This window comes from Barbatula barbatula, assembly GCF_947034865.1.
Source record: "Barbatula barbatula genome assembly, chromosome: 8".
In the NCBI taxonomy this organism is placed as follows: domain Eukaryota; kingdom Metazoa; phylum Chordata; class Actinopteri; order Cypriniformes; family Nemacheilidae; genus Barbatula; species Barbatula barbatula.
This window is the reverse complement of record NC_136771.1, coordinates 18,624,601-18,645,572: the sequence shown is the minus strand read 5'-3', so window position 1 is coordinate 18,645,572 and position 20,972 is coordinate 18,624,601. Positions and strand designations below refer to the sequence as shown.

Below are 20,972 nucleotides of genomic sequence, written 5' to 3'. Positions count from 1 at the left end.
TGCAGCGACCCCTGGTTTTGGGGATGATGAAGTGCGGCTGTCGAAGCCACTGGACATCTCGGCCGAGGGGACGGTTCGATCGCCTTCGCCAGAGGGGTGGCAGCCCCGGCCTGGAGCACAGGAACATCCCTGCCTCTGCTGAGGTAAGAGGATGCCTGAAGTCCGGCGGAGGTCTGGCGAGCTGGATCGAATGCCGAGACGGACCACACTCCCAGCCACCGTGATGGTTTGAAATGCTAACCAAGCACCCAGAGACCTCACAGGGGGGGCTGCGATCTACTTCATCAACCCGCGGGGGTTGGTTCAATGACTAGCAGTGCTGTTCTCCCCGGGGGGAACGGCTCCGCTAAATCACCTGCCAGGCGATGGCGCAGCTCGACGCACCGTCGAAGCGAGAGTGCTGAGGGCTGCTTTATACTCGTCATTGCGTGCCGCCACGACGCAACGTCGAGTTGCCGAACACCATCTTTCAGAGGGTGAGAGCGGCTGCAAGTGGGACCCAGAGAGAGACCTCTCCTTGTGAGAAGGCGGGCACTAGGCCCCCGAAGGGGCCCAGAAGGTGTTTGGGACGCGGCAGGGACCGCCCCAGTCCGACCATCCAGCAACCCAGGCTGGGTCGGGCCCGATGGTTCAATCTCTCTAAGTGGTCCTTCTCTTGACGTCCTCCTCCGGGGGGCCACCTGCGGGGGCACCAGAACCGGAGTCGACGCTGGAGAAGGCCAGGGCTGCTGGGGGCAGACCACGTGCGAGACCTCGACGGCCGAAAGGCGGCCGGGTCACAGCAGGCCGGTCTGTTTCTACACTGTCAAAAGGCTGCTGGAGCAGTCCTTGACAGCGCCACCAATCAGCCGACCTTGCGAGAGGGGAGTCGGGAAAGTGGCCTTTCTCGACATCGCCCCCCTGCGCAAGATTGGGTCCGAGGCATCTTTCCGGGCCACTGATGTGGACATCGTCCGACCCAGCCTGCGCTGCCACCGCGGTCCCCGGAGGGCCAGTCGGCGGCGGCACTACTTGGGTCGGTCTTACCCCGTGGGGCTCTCTTTAGCGCCCTGGCCTGCAGGAAGGCCATGCGTAAGAGTGGAGGCAGCTTGGTCCACGGCACTGCCAGCCTCAACACCAGAGATGTTGAGACCTTACATGCCCTGGACGGTGAGTCTAGGTCAAGCCCCCCAGGTGGCCGCCGTCTGCGGATACCCGCGACTGCATGCTCCACCCAGGGTGCATTGACATAGTCCCTAGCTGCCTCCCCGCCCCGAGGGAAGAGAGGGCGATAGAGTCAGCTAGACGGAAGCGCGCCGAAAGGGACGCTCCAGGTCTTACTGAACTCCTTATGCAGCTCGGTAAAACTTGGCACTTGAGCCGGGCCCAATGTGCGAGTACCCAGCCGCGAGCACCAGGGCTGCACCGCAACCCGACGCTCACGGCGGTCCGAGCGAGCATGGCTGACATCTTGACGTCTGCTCTCACCTGTGCTCGACCTCCCGAGGGAGGGAGCTTCAGGGAATCGCCAGAGTCTGATGCCAGCAGGTCGCGCTCCGATGTTGCAAGAGACACCTCATCTCCACGGCTCGTGTCCGAGCGCGTGGCTGAGGAATAAGATGGCTTAGGACCATCCTTGGGGACCTGCTAAACAAGCGAGACGGGGCGCGAGCGGTCCGCGAGCCGACCGGCTGACGGATTAACGCTCACGATAATCCCCACATCACCCTCGCTGCTCGCCGCCGCTGACGGCAGGGCCGTAGCCGCTGCGGTCACAGAACGGGAAGCAAACGAGGTGGTGGCTTGCTCTTGACAGAACGTAGCCAACGTGACGCAACGTCTGAATAGCCGTCCGCCCGCAGTGACGCAACTTCTGACTAGCCATCCGCGCGCAGTGACGCAACGTCTGAATAGCCATCCGCGCGCCGTGCGGGCAGGACGAATCCACGAGGCTGCCACAGTGATCGGACCCCCGAACACTTGCGGCAACCACCGTGTCCGTCCCCGTCCTCGATGAGTGTACTGCACCCAAGAGATCAGCGGGCAATGCCACGCTGAGGAAATTGCTCTTTTAGAAAAATACCTCAGGAACTGCCAGGACGCCCAGGGGAATCTCCGCTGCACCGCGTCGTAGAAATCGGCAATTCGAAGAATGTCATCAGATGCGAAGGCTCCGAAGAACAAAAGGTGAATGAATGAGCACGCCGGCTCCCCTTTTATACCCGGATATCCGGGGGCGGAGCCCGGCATGCAAATTTCATTCGCCAATTTCATTGGCCTTTTCAAAATAGTCAGAGACGATTGGTTCTCAAGGGCGAACCCCATCTGTCGGCTTCGACACAACGTCGAGAGACCGACAGAAAGGGAACTGCTACCGTTGAGTGCGTGAAGTGTCCACAAGTTCCACACTTCATATTTTTGGTTGAAATAGTGCATCATCCAGGTACTTAAAGTGCACTACTTTTTATATCATTTTCATGTGAAACCACCACTCATACTATGTATACGACAAAATGGCGTAGAATAGTGCATATGTGCGCGAATTGGTACGCACCTTACGTGTGCAGTTGTTCTACTGTGGGGCTTAATTGGAGTTTCTGTGCAAGAGTGCCCTCTGGCTTTCAGATGCAGCAGCATTAACCGTACTTCACTGAAGAACTGCACAAAAACTCGTAGTAAATTGCCTTAATCGCGTGCGTTTTTTAAGTATTTATCCCGCAAGCCCTACATAGCGCCTGCGATTATCCAGTGTAACCCAAAAGTGCTTTTTGAATACACATTATTGCTGTATATGTGTTTACAATTTCGCAAATAATTTGTCGGGTCAGACAGCATTGAGCGAAAGTCTTAGGCCACCATTATCATTGTTGTTTTAGCATGTTATTTAACATTGACCATCCATGTCCATGTTGGTCTCTTTATAAACAGAAAATAGAGGAAATATGTTCACAAAAGTACAAAAAATATAATTATCTTTTACAGCTAAAAGTCTATTTAGTATTAGCATATATAGTATAAAAGTATTTAGTGTGACATCTCTTGGCACTAAGAACAGCTTGAACTCTTTTTAGGAGATTATCCTGAAGTCATTAGAAAGAATTAGAAATAAGGGATCCATTACGCTTCACATTTAAGAAGGGGCGGGGATGTCACGCTAAATACTTGCCCCTTTAGCCTATAGAAGCTTTTTTGAATACGCTTACAAAAAATCCTGTATTTTCTAGTTTTATTCTAATACAGAGAATACAATCATTTTATAAAGTCCATAGCTGAAATGTAACGATGGCCTAAGACTTTTGCACAATAGGCTACTGTACATTAAAAATGAAGTTTATTTGCAAAAACTGATAAATATCAATATATATAAATATATTTACTAAATATTTAAATGTCTTGTTTTTTATTTGATATCATATTTTTAGTGTGTTTCACCGTGTTAGTTAGGTGTATTTTTTATGTTATTATTACTTCATAAAAAAAACTGCTGTATATTTGATACTACTTGGATTGCACAATGAAAACAACATAACTTTTGACCACTGATTGAAATTTAAACACCTTCAGCGCATCACAATGGCTTCACAGCCTGACAGTTACAGTAACATCAGGTTGTTAAAACAACATCAGGAAAAGCAACATTAATTCTGTTAAAAGCTAGAAACTGCCGCCGATTCTTTTTCTCTGGAGGTCGCGTGTTTAATTTGAGCAGGGGAATGAGATGAGGGGAAATTGGACATGAAAAGAAGGATATTTTTAACCGCTGTTTCTCCCCTGAGTGCAATGAGCAGTGACGGTTCTATGGCTTCCAGCACTGAATTATAAAGAGACGGAAAAAGAAAGATACATTTTTTTTTACTATGGTGACTGTGAAGTTGAAACGCATCGAATGTGTGAGAGACTTCTCAGAGGTGACTTATGTTCTCTTACATTGAATACATCATCTCTCTCTGAGACACTCTCGCTCTCGATTGAATATGTGAACCTGATCTGAATCTTGAACGTGTGATGTAATAACTGACATTGGGTCTGATTTTCATGTGTAGGACCGTATATCCCCTCCTGTGATGAGGATGGATTCTATAAACCCCACCAGTGTCATGGCAGCAGTGGGCAGTGCTGGTGTGCCGACCGTTATGGAAATGAGGTTACAGGGTCTCATACCCATGGGCCGGCTGACTGTGGTGAGAGATGTGATACAGTATATCAAGATTTGAGAAAACATTTAATGATTTGTGAGCTGTATATTTAATACATGCTGTAGAAGTATTGTATACATTTAGAAATATATACATTTACACTTTTTTTAAAAGCTGAATTAAAAAGAGCTACTTACTTTCTCTTTAGCAGTGGAATCTTCCGGAGATTTTGGCAGCGGTGACCCTCTGCCATCAGACGATGAGGATGGTGATGTTTTAAATGATGAAGAGGAGATGGGAGATGACGATGATGATGAATACGAACAGGTCGATGATGAGGACGGGTACCTGTCGTAATCCGTTTTTCTTTTTTAATAAAAAAATGTAAAACTAAGGAGCCAAATAAAAAGACTTTTGTTTGGTCTAAAAAAAGCACGTTTCTAGGTGACCTTGGCAGAATACTAACATTACTAAAGGGTTCATCTACCCCAGTGCTGTATAACATTTGTACAAAATTAATACCGATATTCGATATCCATGTTTCATTCTTTAAGTTGTTATGTTTATCCAAAATGAATAAGTCTATTTGACAGACCTTGGAATTCAGAAATGCAGAATTCGTCTGGTGTGGGAAAAATGAAGGTTCGCACTTTTGAAAATGCACACAAAAAAAAAACATTCAAAATACATGCATAAGCACACACACACACACAAATTGCCATTTGTAAATTATGACGTTTTTTTAAAACCCCACTGAAATAAAAATGAATTCCTTTTATTAAAAATCAATTGGATGTCAATAAACTGAATTGCCCCTAAATGCTGACAAAATTCACATTTAGAAGATATAAGCGTTAGAAACTGACAGTAAGGCACGTGCGCTCAAAACAATCTAGAAATTTCATGACATCACGCCACACTTTAGCCTCTCTTCAAAGTTCTGGTCCAATCAAATCTGCTTTAGAATCCGAAGAGTCCCGCCCCTTCACTATCAGATCTGCTGAAGCGACGCCTCACATCGGCCAAAGGATATAATAGAGGTGTTTGATGATTTTTCAATATGGTATAAAATATAAAATAAATCTTTTTTTAAACATTCTTACACATACACTCTTCGGTCAGGATAGTGAAAACTTCCAGATGAATTGTGTAAAATTTAACAGTTTTTGTTGGAGAATGGACAATCTTGAGCTTGTTTTTGATAGCCATCATTAATACATTTGGAAGATCAACTGGGAGATACAAAAAAAATCAATTAGATGTGACTTGGAAAAAGGGATGAACTGCTTTCTCAAATTATACTATAGAAAAGTCTCTGGGGGTTGATCATATGCAGACATTTTCACATTAAAAACAGCAAATGGATCAGAATTCTAATGTCTTTAGATTAGATTAGATTCAACTTTATTGTCATTACACGTATACAAGTACAGTGTAACGAAATGTAGTTTAGGTCTAACCAGAAGTGCAGTTAGCAAGTGCAGGATATACAGTTAGAATAAATACAGAATACAATATGAGAGAACGCTTTTATAAAAAGGTTTACCTTTAAAGTTCAACATAGGACTGTAAAATGTTTGATTAAATTATGTACATGGTTAAGTATTCGAATAACTCAATATATATAGAATAATCATTTAATTATATATACAGGATCGACATCTGCAAAGAAGAAAAATAAAATATTGTGACAGAAAAAGCATTGAATTGACATTACACAATTCGCCACACATTTACGTTGACAGACCTATACGCATGATACACTGTAACAAACGACAGTCAAAAATGTCTGACTATAGTGTTTGTTAATTTAAATGTGCGCTTATGTTAACATACACAACAAACAATTCCCCCACACACGCACACCACACTTACCTTGTGAACCATTTGGCTGTCGTGGGCATGAGGTGCCTTTAACGTAACATGGATGAACACAAGATGGGGGACGGTCTGAAAAACAAGAGATAGAGGTAGAATGTAGAACTGCCATACAGAGCTTAAAAATGAGAGGTTTTAACCTCATGTTCTCTCTGTTGTTTTGGTCTATGAGAGAAGGTCAACATGAGTAGTTTATGTTACTGTAGACAAGAAAATGTACAGTAGACGCTGTTGTCACCTATTCTCCTCGTTCCTCTCAGTGCTTTTGCATTTTTTGTCTTGTTTCACGATGTGCATATGAAGATACCGATTTCCTTGTATGGACATTGTGGTGTTATTTGAGAAAGCCTGTAATTCTGTCTAATGAGTTATTGATGATAGTCAGTTACAGAGGTCTGAGAAACCTTTATCAGTGTTGTCATCTGTCCAGCTGTTATCATGCAGATAACACAATGTTTGTTTTTTTATGTCTACATTTAATTTGCTGAAATAAAGTTACACAGACCAAAACTGAACTTCTCTCGCAGTTCGTGTATGTGTGGAAAAGAAAGACGGTGTGTCTGGTCCGGTCAGTGCTGCATTATGTATAAATGTAATTTAAATATTTTATGTGCCACAATTTCAATTCAGTACACACACACACACACACACACACGTAATCACTCATAAAGTGGGACATCTGAGGGGTTGGACACATTTTTATCATTAAAACATAATGATGCACCTGTCATTTAATGTGTTAGCTTGTGTGTATGGTTATGTGCGTATATGTCTGTAGGTCAAAATTGCAGTCCTTTATCACTTGCTGAAATAAATTAAAATTATAAAAAGAGAACATAGTTTAAACAAACATGTCTAGCAGTTTTAATAATGCACATGTGAAGCATGTTACACTATGTGGTGTGAGAGTTTTTGTGTTCATATGCGTATATGTGGTTTGTCAGCAGATCTGTACAAGGAACCAACTGGATAAACAGAAAGGGTTTTCATGTAGCAGCGTTTCCCCTTCCTGCCCTAAAAGATCACAAAACTACTGCTAGCTTGGGATTAAAGTCAAACACACACAATGCATCCAGGATGCGAATGTAGTACAGTATTCTAGCAAGCAAGCAGAGCCTAGAAATACAGTTTAATGCAAGCACACAAACCTCTCAGGGAAGGAAACATGTTCTATGTACAATAAAATAATAACACTGCTCATTTTGGTCATGCTTTAAACATCAATACAAGATCAGTTTCCTTATATATTGTGAAATTGAACTGCATGCTTAAAGAAAACTGAACTGCAAATTGCAAACAGTATTGCTTTGATATAGCTTTATCTAGTCATGTTTGTTGGATGCAGTCAAACTTATTCTATTGGAATAATCACAATCACATTGAACCAATGTAATTTACTCAAACTTGACTATACTAATGTAATTTTAAATGTATATTTGACCAATATGTTTTCAATAATTCTAACATAATACACTGAACATATTACGTTGTATATTTATTACATAAATATCTTGAACGTCCATAGAGTGTTCTGCACCAACGTTTTTGAACGTTTTGTTGTTTGTTTTATTTTTAGTTTCACTCATATTTTGAATTACCTTTTATTTTGGATTTTAGTTGTTGTTTATTTTAGTTACGTGCATTCATCATTTTATCATTTATTTGTGTATTTTTATGTTGCTATAGACCAATTGGCAAGATGTAAACACTGGCCAAAAGCACTTCCGGGTTTGTTTTTTAATCTTACATATATAAAAAAATTAAATATTTAAAAGTTTCTGTTGGTTGTATTTAGTTCAAATGTTTGTGTAATGTAATGTTACAAATCTAAACAGGAAGTTCGTTCACTACATTTTTCGAAGTGGCCTATAAAAGAAAAAACTTTTTTGCAGGCTTTTATACATCGTTTCCAGAGTAGGATAAAAAGAGGAAGAAACATCCCCCATCTCTGTTCTCTCGGTCTCTTTGTCTCTGTCCTTTCCTCCAATTTAATGTGAAAATCATTAGCTCCGATCAATGCGCGTTCCACCTCCCTTATCTTGCTGGTGGATTCTTTCTGCTCATATCAGCGTTTAAGAAGCCCATTAAAAATGAAGTGGTCACATGGCCAACACAGCTCTTCCCTGATGCTCATCGATTTATAGTTTATATCACTTTGTGCAGTTATCATCAAACCCGTTTTTAAATAGTTTTTCACCCAAGCAGAGATTTTCCGGTAAATGCAAAATACAGCCCCTAATCTTCCCTAGGGGTCCTATTGATCTATTTGTGTGTGCGTCTCTTCTGTTCCCAATAGAAAAGTGATGGAGGTGAAATTGCATTGGGTGATAAAGTACTTCCAGCATCGCTTAGCAACCGGAGAAAATAAGACCAGGGAGAGTTATAGTTTGTAACTACTTGATGGCACACTTAAAGACAGATGCCACTTTGTTCAATTCTGAGTCTTTAAAGAGACAGGCACGCAATGCAATAAAATGTGCTGTATTACATTAAGCGCAACCATCGCAACTACCAGCTAAAAGAACGAAACAGATCCATTATAGGTAAAACCTAAAAACATTCATACAGTTATAATTAATTTAATTTATCTTAAAGGGATAGGTCACACAGAAATAAAATTCTGTCATCATTAACACCCCCACATGTGGTTCTAAACCTGTATTTTACTGTATGTTATTATTTCTTCTGCGGAACACTAAATATATTTTTAGAAATGTTTCTGTGGTAACAAAATATATTTTGGTGTTTTGCAGAAGGAAAGGTCATACAGGTTTGAAATTACACAAATTTCGGTAAACTATGATCATAATTTTGTTTTCGAATTTGTTTAGGCCTAATATGTTTACAGAAATGCCTGGCTTTCTCAAGTTTACATCTGTTGGGAGATGCTAATCCATAGGAAGCTAAAAATATTAAATAGCAGAACAGGAGGGACAAAAAAACAAAGTATGACAAAAGCTGTGAGTGGAAACTTGGTGTGCGTTTCCTGAAATAAGCATTTCAGTGAACGTGTGGGGAAACCGGTGCTTTCCAGTTATCAGAGACATAAAAGGCTTTAACCAGCAGAAGAATAGTGTAATAATAACAGTCATGATTGAAAAAGAAAGGTGCAGAAAGAAATGAAGAGGTGGGAAGAAGGAAAAAAGCGAGGGTGGAAAACAGAGACGCTGTTTTCCCCTGAAACTGTTGTTTATTGAGGTGATGTGTACGTGTGTGTGTGTGTGTGTTTAGAACAGATCAATGCAACTCATCCACTTAAATCTCCTGATCCATTCATCAATACAAATGAATGAAACAACCAGACGTGCACACAGACACACACACACAAATAAAAAGATGCTGAGTGAGAGATGAAAAACAGTGTTAACAATATTTCCTTTTCCTAAAATCTAAAATTTCTTCTTTGTAGGATTTATATTTTGCTATATTTTATATGCAACAAAGAAAACTTAAGGTACAGTGCAAGATGAACAAAGGGTTAGTCATGATGGGCTGAAATATAATATTTACACAATGATGTAGCCGGAGAGGGCAGAAGGAAACACATATTAAAAAGTGAGGTGTTGATTTGTCACCTTGTTATATTTTAACCCTCAGTTGAAGCAAAGCATTTGCCAGTACAGTATCAGAGGAGAACTTAAAGGAATAGATAAAGAATCAATCATTCAGTGTTGTAGGGATAGTTCACCCGGAAATGAAAATTGTGTCATAAATGTCTTTGATCTGAAGAACGCAGAGAAATTTATTTGAAAGAATGCTTGTTATCAGTTCTTGGACCCCATTGATTCCAGTAGGAAAAATACAATGGTAGTCGAAAGTGCCACAGAACTGTCTGCTGTCCTACACATTCATAATCATAAAAAATGTCCTAGAACAGAAAATGTATAACATTCTTCCAAATATCTTTCTAGGTGTTCATTTATAAAGTTTGGAACAACTTGAGGGTGAGTAAATGATGACGGAATTTTCCATTTCTTAATAGACAGTTTTAGATATGTTGCAACGCAGAATTTGCCAACAAATGTCCGTAGACATGGTCATGATTCACACTCCCCACAGGCTTACAATTATTGCTCAAATAACACTTCCTCATATCCTATTTTACATCAATCATTAGTAATACACTGACTGAGTGAAATCTCCAAAAGTTTAAATACCATGACTCTATGACACTATTAAACAATGATCATCTTTGTGTAGACAAAATTCAAACATCACCTTTAAAATGAGAAGGAAAAATAGAAGAGATACAATAAGGACATCTGATGTGTTACATTAACATCTACTGTATTACATCAACATTTATGATACACGTGTACATCATTATAAGGACTTATTAAAAGCATCAAATCAGACTGTTGCCTAAAACAGCTGTTTTACCACAATGTGATCTGGTGCCACATCGAGATGGAAATAGGCCCTTTTCACAATGACGTCATTCAACTTTCACCTTTTCGCAAAGCAGTGTATCATAACTTCTGTTTTGCCAAAAAGAAAAAGAACTTCCAGTTTTGATACACTGCTTCGCTGAAGAACGGAAGATGCGTGACGTCATGTGAAAAGGGCCTATAGTTAAACTTTTCATAGTGCCGCGCGCTGCTCGCGTTTCCGCGAGGTTTTTGGCACGATTCACATTTCGCGTGTTTTCTGCCCGCATGCTCGTTACTTTAAATGTAGGAAATGGGGCGTCGGTGCTGCATTGAGATGAAAAAAATCTCAACTTTCAGAAGGCAGCAAGCAGGTCATGTGACAAGAACCAACCAGCCAATATAGACAACCCCAATGAGGATGGAGACAGATGATCATTTTGATTATGTTTGATTTATTATGATTTATTAGTTTCAGCTTCATTGCCTTGTTGTTAAATTAGTACACATTTACATATGAATAATCGTTTGAAGCATACTTTATGTTTTATAAACTGCAAAAATAGCCTGTATTTCACCAATATTCCAGAATAGTCAGCAAGCTGACTCGTAAAACTATATAGTAGGATGTAGGGTTGAAAACTATTACCATATAACGTTTTCCGGAGACACACGCAAGCATGGATCTGGTGCCACTATTCTTTCCAACAACAAAACACCTGAACACAACCAGCTCGGAGTTATGACATCAACATTTCCGAGAGCATGAAGGCAGCATGCTGCGTTCAAAACACCTCGTATTTGGGATATTTCCCACCACAAACCCAAAAGTTACGTCTGGATTTAGGTACATTAAAAGTATTTAGTAACATTAAAACAATAATTACACAAATTATTGGTGGTGTTAAAACATTACAAGTATTTAACATTAAAAGAGCACCTTTCCAAAAATAACTTCCAGGTGGAAGTGGGAAATGTCCTTTATCCAGCTGTCTTGAACGCAGCACAACTATCAGAAGCTCTCCAATAAGGGTAACACTCCGGGGCAGTTGGGTAGAGGACACTTCTTCAGTAGTGTGCCCTTGCATCACTGGGTGTTTCGGCCTTTTAAACACCATACACCCTCCATATGGGCGGCCCGCTGGATGATCAGCCCTCGGCTTATGTCTTGTGCTCAACCAACTCCGAAATGTCACCCTCAAGTGGTACTTGTCCCCCAGCATGGGTCATTCCCCTTGAGCCAAATCCACTTGGTTGCTTCTTTCAGCCACCTCTGAAATGGCTCTGATGGTCAAAATTATTAATAACAACAAGGGGAATAATATTAACAAGTCTGTCATAATTGTGCAGCCCAATAATAAGGTATTTTGATATTGCAATTAAACTTTTAAGTAAAGGGAGTGAATGTGTGTTTTTTCCCTATTTTCTGTTTAAAAGGTGTACGATAAAATAGCCTACCGGATTAAACCTGTGTTTGGGAACCCCTTATTTATACTATCATAATATGTTGCTATAGTGTCATTATATACTCAATAAAAGCACAGACTGCTGAACATATAGAGCTTGTCAATCGATGTCACGGAACGTTTTGTGCTGGAGCGGAGCTGGTGCCGCCATCTTCAGAGGTTGTTTACTAGCGATTGGTACATGATACATGATCCTCGTTGCAGGCACTACTTTGGGGTGGAGTTATGATGTTTTAGCGACAATTTACATATCCAATAGCGTGTAGAGGTTTAGTCACAGGATCTTTTAAATTATTTCTATTGGTTAACTATTTGCAGATGTAGCCTGTGAGAAGTAGTACAAAAAAGGTTTTAAATGTATGTTTTTTAATGTCAGGCCTATTATAAAAAACAAATCACATTGTATACGATTAACAAACATCCAATTTATGGCAATTTATTAGCATCAGCCTTAAACTTTGCTTTAGCATTTTTTTTTTAAATGTACACATTTGTGCATTTAAAATGATATCAATCTTACAACATGTAATATTGATGTAAATACATTCCTGGCAGCATTAAACAGTCTTTGTATGAAATCATGCCATGCTGCTGCAGTTTAAAGATTTTAGAAGTTTTTGTAGATGTTGTTCAGATTCAGATGGTGACCCTTGTCATAGTTAGCTTAGTATATTATCAACATGAACACTTCTTGCTTTAGCTTTCAATTGTTCCTTTTTTAAAGATATTTCCTCGAACACTTTTTGAGAACAGAAACTAATTTATCCTACAGCAGACAAACACAGAGCTGTATCCGAATCGTATCACTTCCTTACAGAGAACATCATTATTGAGAACACCACACATTCAGTACTGTACACAGAGGTAAGCTTTTAAACATTATGATATCCTAAGATTGTAGATTAACAGCTCAGTTCACAAGGGCTTGGGTTCCATTGTGGATACACACACGGCATCATCAGTTCAAGATAGTTGTCTTTATCCATTATGTGCATCGAAGTCTTCAGCATTGGTCTGTATGAAGGGAAAGGTCATTGACAGTAAACAGATCACTGTGCGATCCAAAGCACAAAAAGAGGAAGCATGAATCAGATGTACAGCAGGTACTGCATGTTTCGGCACAAGTAGGCTATGTGATGTATTTACCCAATACCATTCAAGTGCAAATATACTGAGAAGAGAAATAGCAGATTAGTGGCTGAACACTCTTCGGCTGGACTATGTGCCAGTGCAAACAGTGCAGTACATTATGTGGATACCAAGATGGGCAACCAGAGATGGATTTTGAAGATTGATCCACAGTCCAGCTTTGCTTTTGGTTGTTGACAGAGATTGTCTGGGCTGAAACTGGGATGATCAGTTAAGTCAACAGGATCTCGCAAGAGGATGGCACATTGTAAAAAGGTTATTTAACATATATATATATATATATATATATATATATATATATATATATATATATATATATATAATAATCTGTATGTATCTGTATTTTGCATGTATGTATATATATATTTATTCTGTGTAATGTTTTTGTATGCACCATGGGTCTGAGAGTTTCAATCCTTTATATGTATGTACTACATGTGGCAGAATTGACAATAAAGCAGACTTTGACATGAAGTCCATAATAGGTTCTCCGTGACAATCAGCTGGAGCAGCTGTAATCTGTAGTTTCCTCTGTATGGGGTCCCAGTTGTCAGTCAGTCCACAGGCTCTCTCGGGAGGGTGTCACGAGGTGGTCCTACTTGAGCCGGCAGTCTGTGGTTTCCCTTCGGGATGGGTATCTGGAGGTAGGGAAGAAAGCTGCTTAGCGTAGCTGCTGTTCATTTACTTATAAACATATAGATAATTCTTATAAACAAGAGATAATACTGGTATGCATCATATGTATGCTTTGCTGAAAAAATGAGTTTTTATTCTAGAACAATTTTCCCATTTTGATGTATTTAACCATGTTGTATTGAAATATGGTGAACACTTACAACAACATCATGTGTTTTGCATATGTCCTTTTACCAGATCCTCCTAAATTACAGTACTACCTTTTGGGCACATTTATGTGTTACAACAACATGTTTAGTGTTTCTGCAAATTGCTGAAACCGAAGCGATTGATTGCAGTATTGCTGCCATCTAGTGGACATGCACTCAAATTACATGTGGTGTGGTTAACCTTTCAACCCCAGTAAAGTGTTTAACTAGTTAAAATCGCTACAGACTCATTTGTGTACAAGGAGAACTGGGACAAGCAAATAAACAAAAGTTCCCTAGACGTTGGTTAACAGAAGGTGTTGGTAAAAAAAAAACTTTATTTACAAAATACAAAAATAAACACCCACGATGGGGAAAAACACTGACAAGACTAAAATACATAACTGCTAAATAAACACTTACCACGAGGGGGATAAAACAAGGGTACCAAAAAGCCAAGACTCACAATGTAACTAGAACCAAAATAACAGACACAATGTCTTAAACACTAGAAGATAAACTAAAACCAGGCAGGGAACGCGGACAAGCAGGGGAACAATCTGAACAGGGCACTAAAACATACACATGACTCCATTGGGGGGGAGTCCAAAGGGATTTGGGCTAGGTGGGGAGTGTTTTTCCGGGGTGGCGCTGGGGAGCGAGGAGTCCAGGGCAGAGTCGCTGGCTGAGAGGCCGGCTGAGTCATTGACTGGGCAGGACTGGGTACCCGCTGGAACGCCGGCTGAAAGGACTGGGTACCGGCTGGCATGCTGGCTGGGCAGGAGAGGCTGAGAGGCCGGCAGACTCGCCGGCTGGGCAGGACTGGGAACAGGCTGGAACGCCTCAGCTGTGTTGGCCCAATGACCTCTATGGACCTCTACCTTTTTGTCTGTCAAGAGGTCAGCTCTTATCAAGGCAGAGATTGTCGCATTGGGTGGTGGAGACCATCAACCATGCTTACAAATCTAATGTCCAGCTAAGTGACATTTGAACAACAGCTACATGTCATCTGTGAAGACATTTTCACGATATTAATGTCGCTACTGCAGACTCAATTCAAACCACTCAATTGTCTGTTGCTGTCTTGTTGTGTTATTTGCATGTTACTTGGGTGAACCCTGTGGTGTACACACGTTAATCTTGTGTATACTTTGGAGAGAAGTGGATAGGAAGAACGTCACTTGACCTACATACGTAGGATACTATATCTTCATTGTATTATTCCACTAAGGAGGGGGTGCCATCTATTGTTTGTAAGTTTTCTTTCAGTCTTTTTGGTTAGATAGCACAGTTTATTTAAGACGTCTCAGACGTTGAAGATCCTTTTGTTTCCCTTTTTTCATGTGGGTGTGGGTAAGTTAGTTTAGAGGGACTTTCTGTGAATTAGACTTGTTTTTGTTTTGTTTATTTCTTTGATTTAGCACCGCTCATGTCCTTCTTTCCTTTTCCCCATCCTCGTGAATGTTGTACATTTTGTAAATAGACCATTTGGCACAATTTATTGTTTGGCACATAGGAAGGTATTTTGATAATAAATGTTAATGTCCCTATACCCTAGACCTCTGGGACGTAACAGATCCCATTTTTTTGGGTGGAATATCCCTTTTAAAATGGTTTTAAAAATCTTTGATATAAAGGTATATGAATAATATTAATGTTAAGAAGATAAAAAAAGATTTAAAATGTTTTTTATTTTATTTTATCTTACTTTTTACTTACTACTTCATAGTTATCCAAGTATAACTTTATAATAAATGAGTTTTTTAGGCATGGAAAACACTTTGTTTGTGTTGTAAATATTGAATTGAAGTCATTTAATTTTTTATTCTTTATTTTTTGTATGTAAATCACTTCAGATTCACGCTCATGATTCAAAATTCCTATCTTTTGAATTCTGGCCAACCCTGATGAGAAGACAGGAAGACAGAACAAGACCACGCATATTGTAAACCTGATGTGAATTTAATCAAAGATTTCTTTCTCCTCATTTAGGCAGGAAAAGGAAATCTTGTGTAACATCATACGTCATAGTTCACCTAATGGGGAATCAACAGGAGCTTGGCACATACAGATAAATATCAGAGTCACATGACCTGTGATGTCTATCACTCAATCCCGGATGCACACATACCACCACACTTCACGCAGTCTTACTGCACACTAAAGCATTAAGAATACTCTATCCTTGTTTTTCTTCTTGTTATATGTGACCAAGTGTTTATGTAGGTACTAAGTGTACGTGTGTGTTTTGTTTGTATATGAACCTGGACGTAGGGACGACTTCAGGTCAGTCTGTAAGATTTTCTTTTACGTAAAGTTTCAAGTTCTTTAAACTTAATATCAAATAAAACATAATAATAATTTCAGAAACAAAACAAAAAACAGCGACAATTATCTACAGAAACATCATCATGTGCAAGAATGTACATTTTGGTTCTAAGGCAATAATTGTTCCTCCACAACACTAGTGCCGTCAATGCAATGGTCTTTCTGTGTTGATGGGCAACATTACTTCACCGTTGCTTCTCCATTAGACCAACACATTCACTGAACGGTTGGAGCACTGCCTCATGGGACCTTTTTGGGACACTGCATAGCACCATAGAAATTCCCTTCAACAGCGATTGAAGAAAACGCAGATTGCCATTTGGGAATATAGCATAGAGGAACGTTCCCTTGAAAGAATTGAGTGAGCATTCTTATTGCGCAAACACATTTTCAATGGTACTGCCCATGAGTTCATTTGAGCGCACAGTTCCATCCAGTCTTGTTTTCGTCTGTGTTAAGTGCATATAAAGCGCACAGAGTTACATCAAGCTGTGACAGCTGTAACAGACATGGCGTTATGACATAATTTCCTGTTTGTCTGACATGATTTCTTTAACAGTCTGTCCAAATTATATTTGTCGTAACACCTTGGCTCATGCGGAGGCCTAGATGGACCGATTTTCTACGTCCGTGTAAAGATATTTCTGTCGAGTTCCATCGAAGAGTTTGCTCACGAGTAGAGCATATGATCCTGGTATACAGTGAAAATGCAGTCATAGTCACTCACTTTAGCTTATATGTCCACTGCAGACATAAACAATAAGCTACAATATGCAAGGAAGCTTATTGTGAAATCAAGCTACACATTAACATACATAACTAATGCTAGTTCAGTGAAAAAAAGGGGTTTGCCATTAAAGCTAACATAATGGTTCTTATGTTCGAATGAGTTCTGATCACCAGGCTGGTTATTTGAAGGCCTCTCACGCTCCCTGTCTCTCATTCACACACCATGCTGTCCAGAACATCACGAGACATGCAACACATACATACGCACGTTAGTTCTATAGCAGTCTGAAAACTGAGAACCAAAAACTATTTTCGTGTGGGTTTCCAAGGGGTTGACCATTTAATGTCTATTTAAGTCCATTTAAGACACCATTCTGTGGTCCAGTGGGCGGAGCTACCCCACACATAAGAGCAGCTGATTGGTGTTTAGGAACACTGACAGCACTTCCATACTGAACACAAGTTACATTGAAGTAAACACGTCACGGCAGGGTCCTCGATTGAAATAACTCAATCGATAGTTTGAGCAGATTTCTGGAGTCCGTTTTCTCCTTGTGTGTCTTTGTAACATTTCATTCACGTCCTCTGTATCTTGTCTTTCGTCTGTTGTTACTTGTGCGTGTGTAACGCCTCCTGAAACTTCGTGCTGGTGTAGCGTATATGGAAGCCTTTCTTACTGATCGTGTCATCGGTGTGGAAATTAATCAACACGGCGTCTCCGGCGGTGTAAAGCTCCTCATGGGGCTAAACAAAGAGATGGATTGATCAGAAGGTGAATAGCCTACTTCAAATGAATTTAACATTTGGCTCATAACTATATACGTACCCCAGATCCACAAAAGCGTCCTAGTTTGTGCGTTCCGGTGTCGTAGCCATCGTAAAGTTCGATGTAGTCGTACCCGCAGTCGGCTTCTTCCTCCACTTCAAAAGTGGTGAAGGTGAGCTCGATGCTGTAACCGGACTCTGCAGTGATGAGCCACTCGCAGTCCGTGTGTCCAGGGTAGTTATTATCTCCGAACTGAGCGTGAGAGTATAGATTCTTCTGCCGTGCTTCTGCTTTCAGTCGGCCTCCGCATTCTACAAAACATATTATTTATTTATTAATGATAATAAAATTTTCTTTGATGTTGTCATCAGGTTTAAAAGTAAATACTGTAGCGCACATTACATCAGTTTAGTAATATAATAAAGTATACTACAGTTTATTACAGTATTTTTATGTGTATTCAGGCCCGGTATGAGACTGGCCTCGACTGGGGAATCACATATTTTGGTTGGGCAAATAAATAAAGTTCATTATGTGCAAAATCTTTACATTTTTCTGTGATTAAATTGACAGATCATTATTTAATAGATAATACAAAAAGATATTTATTCATTAGTATTTCATTCTTAATTCTTTTAAATGTCAGCTGGATATTTTTGTAGGGGCCAAAGAAAAATCTTGGGGGAAATGCCCCCCGAGCCCCCCAGACCCGACCTTGTTTATATTGCTTTAGGCCGTTTGTATGTTTAGTCTTGAGTTTTTCATATAGCCAGTTATTCATTCTAATTAATAAAGTATTCAGAATGAAGACAGTCAAGTACTGTTAAACTTAACTAAACCAAACTAAACTGCTGTAATCTAAAGGTCTAACAGAATCATAGCCAGTATTCTATGGACATGTTAGGTAAAGTTTTGTGGCACATACATTTTATCACACATTTGTATTTTATGGAAAGAAAATCTGCATTTAAGAAATCATGTGGCACAGCCCAAATCATAATAATATCAATCTAATATTTATCTTTTATATTTAGCTGTTCGTGGTCATTTCCGGTTGGAGCTTAGGGTAAGGTCAATTGAGGATAAACACTGATACACTAATCAATATGTAATTCTGCAACCTTCCACTAGAGGGCTCTGTTAAACTGTGAAAATGCTATTTCAATCACTTCTCTACCCCGGGCCATGTCACATGTGATCCAAGTGTTTATATATCCCAACAACAACATATACAGCAAAATATCCGGCACAATAGTTACCAGTGGAGTGAGTGGCCTGGAAGCCCTTCCTCTGCACTGAGGCATCAGAGATGAAGCGCAGGTACATCTTGTTGGCCATGGAGATGAGCGGCTCTGGAATCTTGCTGCCACACAGGCGGCTCAGGATGGGTGCCTTGTCCGAGTCTCCATCGAAGGCCTCCAGGTGATCGTACGCACACTCCTGGTGCTGCTCGATCTCAAACTCATTAAATGACTGTGAACAAAGAGCGAGATGGGAAAAGAGGAAAGATGTCTCATGAATATCTTCTGCGCAACACATCAAAGTGACAAACATCTGGCAGTCCCAACTCTCAGTTAAGAGTTTTGAGGAAAAATGTATGCAGCAGCGCTCATTTTATTGCTGACTTGAAATGTGTTATTGAAACATAGTCTTGAGTTCTGGAAATATCTGTCTTTTCCACGCAAATAAGAGCGGTACTTGGTGTTTTGTGAGTTTATATTACACTTTGTAAAGTAATTGTATCTCTAGTACTTAAAACAATAGCAGCAGCTATACACAGAGAGCAATGAAAGTTAGATCATACAGGTTTTCCCAAGATTTGCTGAGATGTGCTTTTAACTCCAATCTACTCTGAAACAATCCACTACTTCTTAATCAAAACTAACAATAAAAATCTCCTTTTTGCGGCTTTACTTATATCCTCCCTAAGATCTCAAGGTAGACAGATGAGAGGCATTTCAAGTGGAATCACTTTAGGCACGAACAGATCTCGGATCCAGAGAGCAGTGGGAGAACCCATGTGAGTCTGTTAACATGCTTGCCTCGACATGCTAATATATTAAAATCTTAACTACGAACTAGAGGAAACAGCTGCTTAGATATTTTGAATGTGATTTATTAAGTACGTTTTTGTTGACTTTCATCGTGTGTACATTGTTCAGTATGTTCATGTGTTATAAAGGAGAAACGCTCGCGCATATGGATGTGTTTGTGTGGGTACGTGCTAGATTGAGAGATTATGTGTGTGTGTGCGGAAATGTGTCGGATTATTTGTGTGAACGTGAGATGGACACAATAGGATTACTGTACATGGTGTCACGGGCGTGTCTTCATCATGGGTTTTGGTCATTGCTGGGGTTCACTGACCGCAGCTGGATTTCAGTGCGCTTGATGTTTTTACAGAGTGTAAAGGTTTATTGGGTTTCATGTAAAGGCAGTTTAACAGAGATAGCACATACTGTCGTATGTACAGCATACCGGGGGTTGGCAACATACATAAAGGCTAAGATGTTTTTACTTGTATTTGTTTATTCAGCTATGTATTTATAGTACTGTAGGTTATTCCATTGTGCTATTGGTATCCCTTTTTAAACTATAACTAAAAAATATTTATACTTTTTTAGGTACTTCTCAGAAATATACCTAGTAGTTACATGTAGGTATATTTGACTTATACTTACAGAAAAGTCTAAGTACACTATATTTGGCCTATACTTTTATTAAGAGCTGTTCAACGATTATTCATGATTAATCGCATCCAGAATAGTTTTGTACATTTATAAACACGTACACATAGATGTATATATTTAAGAAGAATATAACATGTAAAAATGTATAAATATTTGTATATAATTTAAATTATGTATAAATGTAAATATATTCATGCAAATATTTCCTAAATATATACATGTATGTGTATGTTTTTGTTTTAATAAATACAAAATAAATATGCACAGTGCAGAGACATAATATATTATGTAAAGACAAACTTTTATGCTGGACGCTTTAAATCAAGATTAATATTTTGATTAAAGATAAAGTATAACTGGCATGTTTTTATTTAGTCATTTAAGTAAGTTACCTATTAAAAAAGTTTTTGTCTTTTTGGTTACATGTGTAATATTTGAGTATTTATCGCTAAACATGTTCACACTTTAAGTATTTCATTAAGTATTTTCATAAAAATGTGCTGCAAGTATTCAGCTACTAAACAACCAGTAAAGTTCACTTGTACGAAAAAACTTTTGTGCTGTAGTTTTACAGTTGGGTTACACTTCCAGTATACTGAACATAAATCAATAGTAAACTAACTTCCAAAGAAGAATTGAAATAGTATACTACTACTACAT

At 39.7% G+C, this 20,972-nt stretch overlaps 2 protein-coding genes across 5 annotated transcripts in view; one reads left to right on the top strand and one right to left on the bottom strand.

Annotated features, from left to right (window-relative positions):
• The window catches only part of spock3 (SPARC (osteonectin), cwcv and kazal like domains proteoglycan 3), a gene marked incomplete at its 5' end in the record, with an annotated part of 30,194 nt that extends 23,659 nt beyond the window's left edge, over positions 1-6,535 (top strand). For 2 of the 4 annotated variants that reach the window (XM_079463069.1, XM_079463067.1), the window contains 2 exons: positions 4,023-4,160; positions 4,327-6,500. In XM_079463069.1, the coding sequence (XP_079319195.1) occupies positions 4,023-4,160; positions 4,327-4,472 (284 nt within the window). In that variant the 3' untranslated portion in view covers positions 4,473-6,500. Of the gene's footprint in view, positions 1-4,022; positions 4,161-4,323 lie in introns of all 4 variants that reach the window. The other 2 variants (XM_079463068.1, XM_079463066.1) reach the window with 2 other exon arrangements.
• Positions 6,536-15,637: 9,102 nt separating this feature from the next.
• tll1 (tolloid-like 1) overlaps positions 15,638-20,972 on the bottom strand; it is a 36,293-nt gene continuing 30,958 nt past the window's right edge. The window contains exons 20-22 of the mRNA XM_079462258.1: positions 18,882-19,095; positions 17,683-17,933; positions 15,638-17,600 (exon numbers count right to left, since the gene is read on the bottom strand). Coding sequence (XP_079318384.1) covers positions 17,466-17,600; positions 17,683-17,933; positions 18,882-19,095 — 600 coding nt within the window. The 3' untranslated portion in view covers positions 15,638-17,465. The remainder of the gene's footprint in view (positions 17,601-17,682; positions 17,934-18,881; positions 19,096-20,972) is intronic.